Raw genomic sequence first — 10,023 nt, forward strand, 5'->3', positions numbered from 1 at the left:
ACTTGTGGCTGCTGTTAGGAGCATAAAAGGATGAGGTAGGCAGCACGAGGTCAAGCAGGAAAGCTCCACTTTATTTTTCTGACTCCATATATATACAATTTTACAAACAGGCCAAGATTGGCTACACAGGTAGCCACCTCTTCGACCTCATTGGTGAACATCACCATCAATCATCTTTCTCCTCCTAGAGAGGAGAAGTATGTCAACAAATCCAAAAATATACATAATTTACTTGAAGCTGCGTGAGAACAAAATGCAAACAGTGAAAGGCAGGCAAACTTGAGGCAACACATGTTGTCATGCTGAACAATAAAACTGGGGAGAGTTGGCTGCTGGTTTCCAGCCCACTGCTCTGGTATTCCTTGACCAATGGTCAGCAGAGGAAGAGCAACTGTTGTTGCTCATCACTTGATTTATATCATCTCTTAACATTATTTTCCCTTCGTTTTCTGCCCTGTTGAACTGTCTTTATCCGAATCTACAAGCTTTACTTTTTTAAATAATTGTCTCCCCCATCCCACTGGGGAGGAAATAAGGGAACATCTGTGTGGTGTTTACCTGTCTGCTGGGTTAAACCAAAGCAGTTTGGAAGAGGAGCACAATCTTAAAGCCCAAATAACCCAAGTAAAAGCTTTCCCAAAAGCACTTCCTGAAAGAATCACAAGCTTGCTCAAACAGTGGGAGAAAGGAAAACAGCATAGGCTGCCTACACAAGCCCCAGCTTGGTTTGTGTTTAACAGCTGAAAGAGAAGAGAGCTTTGAGCTCTGGTTCCCTGAGGAGGGCCTAGCCATGCATTTCTCACAGGTGAAATGAGAGAAAATCCCAGGCAAGCAGAGCAAGAGGAGGGAAAGGCAGTCTGTGTGGCAGAGGACAGCTGTTTGAGGCGTCTGTACCCTGTTTCAAAGTATCAAGTGTTTAGCAGCAATAGGAGACCCAGCGGTCTCCACTCACTACAGTTTCTTCCCAAAATCTGCTCTGCATGTGGAGGTAAAAAAGAAACCAGTGTGGCTTAAGAGGGAGTTTTTTCCCCTGTTGGAGCTTTGGGGGAGCCATCCCAGGAAGAGACAGGAGATGGTGCTCTAGAGCGCCAGAGGAACAACAATTACCCATCACACCTCCGACGGGTCAATTACCATCGAAGTAAAAATAAAAAATCCCCAACCAACCAACCAAACCCAGGAAAAAACCAAACAGCGACTCATGCACGGAGTAAATATTTTCACTACCAAAGCTTCAAGTTTGCCATTCATCCTAATGTTTTAAACTTTGGAGTGTGAAGGCTACACAGTCAGGCAATACCTGTCAGCTGTACTCTGTCAGCTCATAACACAGCCAGCTACCATAGTCAATGTTTCTCTAGGAATTAAAAAACAATTTTGCACTCAATTCCGTGTGAAAATGTCATCTGGGTGTGCCCACCCTCCAACTAGCCTTTAGATAGTTGGCTACTACTAGTGAGGCAACCACTCAGAAGAGGCTCATGTGTTGACAGCAGAATCAGGGCTCACAAAGCAAGGATGAGCTCTCTCCAGTTCAGGAGGGATCTCATGGTCCTGCAGCAGCTGAACTCTGACCTCTTGTATGAGGCCTGCAAAAATAAATGAGCAGATCATGCTTCCAATTTGTCATCCATGTTGTAAGGGATAATTATGCTTTCTACACGTAAGTGTTTTCATATTGAATACTGGAGCTACTACAGCAGCTTCCTCAAAACATTACATTTCATACCAGTTTGGAACAGAGACAGCTTTAGCAGGGAGATTGACAAAACTCGGGACACTATGCTACCTTTTAGCATTTACTCCCTTTTCAGATAAGAATGTCAGGCTGATAGGTCAGCCAGGTTCATGAAGAACCAGAGTGACAGAAAGATAATTTCTCTGATTCATACAGAAATAGATCAGACTGATCCCTATTTGTAAGAAACAAAATAGAAATTACTTTTCCCTTATAGGCACTTTTTTCCAGATCTGAGAAGTCTTGTTACAGCTTCAACACTAAGAAGTTTCAGATACCACAAAGGTCATCTAAACCAGATAAACCCAATGCCAAAATTTAAAGAGCTTAATAAACCATCTCTCTACTTCCTAAAGCTCTTCCCTGAGGAGAAGCTTTCTCTCCTTTTTCTTATTGCCAGTGAATGTGATTATAGAGCATTAAGTCACATACCTGCATGATAAAGTCCTATTGTTTTCCTGAAGTTATCTTCTAGCTGCAGGAGAGAACAAACCTGCAGCAGCAGGACTCAGGACCCCATTGTGTCAGGTCGCCTTTGAAGACAGGAAGACAAAGGCAACCCCAGCCCCACATCTTAATGAAATTACCTTGGGTGGAATAAAGGATGTCTGATCCAAGGCTACCTCTAGGGAAGAGAGCAGCATTTTCCCCTTGGCTTCTCTGTACTGAGTGGTTAAAAAGGGGCAGAGGAAGAAAAAAAGTTCCAGCCATTTCACCTCCACATCTCTTTTGTAAGAGTTCTTGTGCTTCTGTAGAGATATGCATCCCTTTCACCTGGAGACAGCACTGCAGCAAAAGGAGAGCCTGCTGGGGGTGCTCACATTGCTGGGACAGTCAAAGTCCTTCTGTGGACTTGCCAGCTTATCAGTGCTCATTTTTTGCTCCAGTACACATCTAACTGCTCACACACAAGGAGACTTTGCCTCTGCATCCATATCCCCCCTACATAGGAGAGGAGCCATGGGAGGTTTTTTTATTCCCTGTACATTAGCCTCTGTCCTCCATCCACACTGTAAGGAGAGAAATGGAAATCAAGCAAGATTTGAACACTTTCATATGTGATCCAGACTGCTTTTAGAAAGTGCAAACTCCTGGACAGTATTGAAAATGCTGATTGAAAGTCTCTTATGAGGTAAACTGTTCCAAATCTACATTAACCCTCTGCCAAGGTACTCAGGATGCTGCTAACTCAGCCAGAGGTGCTTTCCCACTACCCTCCCCCAACACAGTGTCCGGAGCCCTTGTTTTCATCCAAGCACATTTGAAAATAGCCAGATGCAACAAGCCCTGTGTTGTGCTTGACCCTCATTGCTCTCCCCAGTGCTGGGTGATGTTGTGAATATACTGAGTAATTGTAGAGAGATCCAGCCTGGCCAGAGCGAGCTGAAGCCACAGGCAGGAAATTGTACAGGGGCCAGACTGTCTGTGCACAGCCCCTGTGCACTCCACTCTGCCTCCTAGTGTGTCATTCCAGCCCTCTGCTACTCTGGATGCTGAAATCTAGAAAATTTCTCTCTGTATCATCTGGCCAAGAGGAACTCTTTGTCTTGTGGAAAACATATCTTCCTTTTTCTCTAGATTCCAGTGGAGATTTTGTATGTGACACAGCTGCAGAACACACCACTAGAAATTTGATGATGAAGGAATAAATACAGCAGATGCATCACTAGGCAGCAATCCAGGAAATGAAGCACAGATGTACATAAGAAAAATCAGGGGTTTAATGATAAATTAGAAGGTAAGAAAGATAATAAAGAACCAGTAAGTGTTTGATGTATTCACTGTCTGTTTGACATATCCAGAATCTTTCCCACATGAGATTCATAGTTTTCAGTTAGGTGGAAGCTATCATGGGAGAAAAGAGTCAGCTTTAGAACTTAAACATCCATCAGTAGCATTAATCTGAAAGCAAAATTTGGGATTTCGTTCTTGGTACCACTTGCTAGCAAGTTTTTCTGATCAGCTGTAAGGGACTGGTAAGTGTTAAGACTAAAATGTCTCAGCTTTGTTTGAACTTTATTTTGAACTGTTGCTTAGAAATCTGTTTTAACATTAACCACCTTAGTTACCATCTCCAATTTTGGTTCAAGAATGGAACTACATTTCCACTTCAACCTTGATCTTCAGCACTGACTCCACTTCCATTCCAATCCCAGGATAGTTCACACAGCTGCCACATGTCTGGTTTTCACTCCATGTCCTGAAGTTGCTTACAAATTTAGAAGTCTGCTTTTAAAAAAGCAAGGTGCTTTGTCACTTTGGCAGTGAAGAAAGAATCCAGTTTACAGTTTTCTTTCACTTTAGAACTCCAACCACTCTGTCATATAAATACAGTTTGATGGAGAAATTTCACCACCTTCATGACAATCATCAAAAACCTGCAAAAGAAAGCCTTGTGTCAGCAGAGTAACTCCCAGTTGGATGATGCTTGCTGTGTGTAACATGCTCTCATGTTTTCTGCTTCTTTCCAAGCAGATCAGCATTAGTCTAACAGAGACCAAAACCTAGGAAGTCTTACAGCAGCTCTGAGGTAGGAAAAAAAAAAAAAAACAGATCCCACCACAAAGGGACATGCTGGCAAGTTTTACCTACAAACCAGCTCACAGTCTAGGGAGGAGAGACCAAAAGCTAGACAGAAATAATTTATCTTGGTAAAAACACAGGCAAACCTGGGATCAGAAACACAATAACATATTTTGGAACAAGCTACACTTGACAGCATCCTCTCACATACAGTCCAGTAAAGAGACAGGCTAGAAGTGGAAAACACCCGGCAGAGTGGATGTTCAGACCAACTACAGAACCTGTTACACCACAGCTAAGGCATCATGGGTGGGTTTTAAACACAGCTGGCTTAGCCCTGAGGCTGACTCATAGGCAGAAGTGGCCATATGCCATGTGGCAAGACCTGTGTTCAAGAGCTACATGCACCACTAGTGATACACAGAATTAGCTACTCACAGGGCAGAGTCCACAGGGTGTCCTGACCAATCCAGTGGGCTGGATGAGAGGACTAACAGCTCTGTACAGCCTCATCTGCCCATCCACACTGCCCACTGTCCCCTCCTTGGCAGCAATAATGGTCATCTCCACTTTGCCATCATAGATCAGAGTGTTCAAAATGGTCTCAATGTCTTCCATTGACAACTCTACCTAAGAAACAATTTGTGAAATAGATGTTAGGAAAGATGCATGGCAGTGAGTCCTGCAAGGAGGAAATGAGCAAACACCATGAGTAACAAATCCATAGAGTTCTAACCTAATCTAGAAAAATACACCTGTCTCACTGGGAACTTTATGGAGTTGTGCAGATGCAAGAACTAATACCTCCTACCTCCTGAGCACTTTCGATTTGCAGTAGCCTTAGGCTTACCAAAAAGAACTTCCCAATGCACCTGAGATGTCTCCATTATCCTAGCACAATACAATTCCAGTTTTGCAGAAAAGCAATTGTGGAAGAAGAAAAAGACAAGACTGCTAAAGATATAATTGTTGATGATGACCAGTAATGGTGGGGTACTTTTCCCCTTCTTTTTTTCCCTTCCCTCAAATTCCTCAAAGCACATATGCAAATTTAAGAGAAATTAGGAAATCTAAATCAGCTGAGACAGTTAACAAGGATGTTACACATTTTTGAAAATCAGCATGCACAAGCTATCCTGGAATGCCAGGCAGTATCAGTAACCCTCCCAAAAAGAATGAACCCACAAAGCCCACCTCCACTACACAAGTAGTGGGGTTCTAAGACAGTTACGAGACCTTCAAGAAGTTTGCAGTACTCGGCTCCTACAGCTAATCATGCACTGACAATTTGAACAGTAGTGAGATTAATCTGTTCTCACCTTACTGATGCCCAGTTCACAGATGTATTTCCACACCTCGTGGGATGAAGCAAACGAGCTGTTCCTCTGTATCATGGGGTTCTGTTTGCTGTCTCGAGCTGCCTCTGCCTGAGAAAAAGCAAAGGTTAGTTATAGTCAGCACTCACTGCCAAGAGCCTCCTTCCTGGTTCAGTTTCAGGCAGACTCAAAAACGAAACTTGTTTTCCATTTCTGAGACATGTTTAGCATTTAAAGCCACGTTATTAAGACTGGTGTATGTGAGACAATGCAGTGAACAATCAAATATAATTTTATAATAAATGACATAAAATTTACACTGTAATTCAGATTAATATGAAGGAATACCAGCATTTGGCCTTTTGTTGACAAATAAGTCTCTGCTGTACCTAGAGCCAGTTAAAAATATATTGTAACAGAATAGACAAATGCTACAATCTGCAGACATATTTAATGAACCAGGGACAATTTAGATTAGGGGCAATTGTCTGCTAGGCAGAGCTACCTGACTGACTGCTGCTTTACACCCCCTCAGAGAAATGAGGTGCTCTGCAGAAACCAGTGACATTTCCTAGAATTTTTGGTCCTGTGCTCTTCACTGCCTGGTTTGTGTCTTAGTTTAAGACAGTTATACAGGGTGGAGATGCCAAAAGGAGTTACCTCCCCTTTAGTTTTAAACAATCTCCTTTCGCCAATAAAGAGACAAAATGGGAAAAGATAGAAGAGAAAAAATATCAAATTAAAGATGACAGCCTCCACAGTTCCAGAACTTCCACAGACAACAATCAGAGTGGGACAGGGACAAAACAAAACCCAGACAAACAATTTTCATCCAAAAGGCTCCAATGCTGCCAAAAAAGCTGGAAAAAACTTCCTGGCAAGTAGCAAGTCCGCCTCCTCCTTGACAAATGGCTGGAAAATCGTGGAGAGAGAGTCTGACTCCTCCTTGGCTGTCCCGAGCAGCATCGGGGAAAAGTATTGTGAAATTCCCTCTGGAGCAGGTCTGGACTGCAAAATGCAGCTTCTCAGGTTATGACTTGGAGACCTGACCCAGGCAACCCCCTCAGGCACCCAGGGAGAACAAAAGTGCTCCCCTCAAGTCTGTTTCCCATTTTTAAAGGGACCCTGCACCCCCTTCCAGGATAAAATACACAAGGTCCTCTTTTTCTAGGTTGATGGGTCTTAGGGACGGTAATTCTCTTGGGCTGGCATACAGAAGATTAGGAATACACAATTTTGAGTCACCTAGGAGAGTTTGTCATTGGACCTCGGAGATAAAAGGCTTCCCTCCTTGTCCAAGGTGTAAAAATATCCATCATTAAAATACAACACCATCAGACTTACTGTGACAAAAGTAATAGTCCAGTATTGATTTGCTAATCTAGCTGCAATAGTGGCCAACATCTATGGAAAACCTAAGCCTTGCCTAGCACCTGTTTACAAAACAAATGGCAGGTGACTTTGGCACTCACCTTACTCTGTAGAAACTTGAAACACTGTTGGTTTAACACCTCCACAAACTCAGACTCGAAGTCCTGGTCACTGTACCAGGCACCTCCAGTGACAGAGCGGTCAGGCTGCAGGTTGTACAGCATATAGACCTTCTTCTTGGATGCCTGTTGAAGGGAAATGGACAGCTCTCAACAGCTGAAAGCCTTCATAAGGAAGGAACAATTAAGCAACAATCTGCAAAAGAGGTTTATTACTCCTATACCTAAGGCACAGCAATCCACCTGACTTGAGCTATCCTCAACCTATTTGACCCTCAGGTAAGACAGAGATCAACCCATTTCGCTTCCTAATCATTTTACAACAGTGTTGGAAGACTAGATGGAGCCAGCATCTTTCCCAAGAACATGAAAATGCTACTGTTTTTCTATGTCAAACTTCTCTACCTCTCTCTGCCTTACCAGACCCAGTGTGAACCAGACAACTGAAGACAGAGCAGAGAAGCTGACCTGTGGGCCCAGTATCTCTTGCACTTCAAACCTGCACACTACAGACAGAGAGTCAAACACTGGTGCACACCCAAAGAGAAAGCTGGAGGAAAAAATAAGGTTTCTTTGCCCCCAGGCCCCTGTTAAAGGCATACAAAGCAGGCAGCAGATGTCTGAAATTGTTTAAAAAAAGTCACAAAATACTCACTGCCACAGATTTAACTGCTTTAATTAGTTTCTTGCTTTCCAAATTTTTCAGGATCTTGTTGATCTCTGTTAAAGGCAGATTACTTTTGTACCTAATGTCCCTGCTCCAAATACCTGTTAAGAAACAGAGAAGTGAAAAGAAATAAATAAAAGAAACCATTTGTTTCTGTACATACCAACCGAAAATCACATCAGAACACTGCTTGGGTTGCTTGCCTGCCACTCCCAGCAAAAGGGAAGGAATGGACAGAAGGATTGAGGAAACACAAGCAGGTGTGGGGGTATTAGATTTTATATTTTTATTGTCTGGGCAAGCATTTATGATTTTGGACAGGAATGGTCCCATAAGTAAACAGAGTTAGTACAATTCACAATCATAATTTAAAGTACCTTTGTTGCCTGCGTCCTCTATGATTTGGTAAACCAGCTTCTCTTGATTGTCAGAGCCTTTCATTTTACTGTAAAACAAGACAGACATCAGGATTTTTGAAAGGTCCAAATTTTGAAAGAAGTTGGATTTGGTTTAAACTACAAACAAGCATTGTGTTCCAAATATGTTTACCCAGCAAACACAGCCTTACCTCGCATTTTGGGAATCTTTGATTCTGTACAGGAGGCCTGCACTGCTCCTCAGAAGGTCCAGCTGCCCCTAGGAGACATGGGCATAATGCATTTACTTTTCTTCAAACAGCTTGTTTCAGAAGGTGTTTTGGAGGAATATTCTGAAATTCTAAAATAAAAACCTTATTTAATGTTAACTAAAGAAAGAAAAATGAAAACTAATGTTTTTAACCACTGAAAACAATAACAGCCTTGAGGTATCTTTTCCTTGACAAGTTTCCACTTATCATCAGAAATAACAAACAGTTCCTGACCCTTCCTACAACATCTATACAATTCCTATTATTTCTCCTGACTTTCACATGGTACAAGAGACATCAAGTTCTTGCATACTTTGCTCTCAGTTTCTACCAAAGCACTCATTTGCATGGCAACACAGAAATCACAGTGGAGCTCTGGAACAATTCCAAGTTCCAGTAGCAAACTTCTACTTTTTACTAAGTGGCCATCACTGGAAAGCTGACAACTTTGAGTGGCAGTGACTCTTACAAGCAAATTACTGGCATCTCTTACACATGCAGCAAGATTGCCCTGCATGCTTGTGGCCAGAAAAAGTCCTTATTTCCTGCTTTGAAGAGGAAAGCAATTAGACAAGCCTAAGAGTGTCAATGTATATAATAGCATTAACATTCATTCTTTCATTGCCAGCAGATCCTTTCCCTACAGTCAGAGCCTTGGTTCTTACAGATTTGGCAGGTTTCCCCTGTGTGCCTTCAGAACAATCCATATGCTTGAGATTTTGTGAGGGGTTCAGAGAACACTTTCACATATGAGAGTATGGGCTAACTTTATCCATCCTTTTTTCTCTACAGCTAATTAATTCCCCATCACTAATGAGCCTTGTGGTTATGTATGTACTGAGGAAGATGAGGAAGGTGGACTGTTCCTACCATGGAGAGCAGCCTGTTGATGGCCACAGCTCTCTGCTGGGCTTCCATGTGAGGCATGTCATTCTGGATCACCTGGTCTGTGATGCCATGGGGGAACTGGTGGCACAACTCAATGATCCTGCAGGAGGAGAGAAGCAGCTTTAAAAGTCATGTTCTGCTGCATCCAAAACCAAATCCAAACAGTGCTGGAGTCGGGATGGAAGAGAATGACAAGACAAACTCAGGAGAAAAGTATCCATCAATTGCTTCTTGAGGGAGCTCAGCACCAACTCCCTGTGCTCCATTTCCCTTTCCAAGACCAGAAAAACTCGGGACAGCCGAAAGTGACCTGATCCAACCTCCACTGCCCCCTAAGCACCTCCCAGCACGAAACTCCCAGTGGCCCCAACAACCCGCTCCTTCAGCACCTATTTCCTGATTAACACTCGGGAGTCGAACCACCCTCCTTAGGCCTTGAACCACAAGGCTCCATCACGCCTGCTGCCGCCCGCCTCAAAACACGTCCTCCGTGGCCTCCACACACCCACTCCCCGCCCGGCAGCCTCCCTGCCTCCTGCGGGCGCCCCCAGCACCTGCTCTCGATGTCCATGGGATCGGGCACCTCCGGCTTCACCTTCACTTCTGCCATAGTACGGCGGGATCCGGCGCGGCGAGATGACGTCATGAGCGAGACGAAGGGGTGGGCGGGGTCGGTTGCTACATAACAGCCAATGGGCGGCGGGAGCGGCCGCGCGCGGCGTCCCTGGAAACGGGCGCGGGAGGGGTGGGATCCAGCGGGATCCAGCGGGATC

The 10,023-nt window shown here is 43.8% G+C and overlaps 1 protein-coding gene across 2 annotated transcripts; it reads right to left on the reverse strand.

Moving 5' to 3' along the window:
• Nucleotides 1-3,437: 3,437 nt before the first annotated feature.
• On the reverse strand, nt 3,438-9,870 carry POLR3F (RNA polymerase III subunit F). 2 transcript variants are annotated; one of them, XM_066316377.1, is made up of 9 exons: nt 9,805-9,870; nt 9,233-9,350; nt 8,303-8,370; nt 8,112-8,179; nt 7,723-7,835; nt 7,050-7,193; nt 5,581-5,688; nt 4,700-4,891; nt 3,438-4,116 (listed from the first exon to the last, which is right to left on the reverse strand). In XM_066316377.1, exons 1-9 carry the CDS (start codon nt 9,858-9,860, stop codon nt 4,039-4,041), a joined length of 945 nt encoding a protein of 314 aa, XP_066172474.1. In that variant the 5' UTR covers nt 9,861-9,870; the 3' UTR covers nt 3,438-4,038. The 2 variants fall into 2 exon arrangements, with proteins under 2 accessions (XP_066172474.1, XP_066172475.1); XM_066316378.1 differs by lacking the exon at nt 7,050-7,193.
• Nucleotides 9,871-10,023: the final 153 nt, after the last annotated feature.

This window comes from Sylvia atricapilla, chromosome 3 (genome assembly GCF_009819655.1).
Source record: "Sylvia atricapilla isolate bSylAtr1 chromosome 3, bSylAtr1.pri, whole genome shotgun sequence".
Taxonomy (NCBI): Eukaryota; Metazoa; Chordata; class Aves; order Passeriformes; family Sylviidae; genus Sylvia; species Sylvia atricapilla.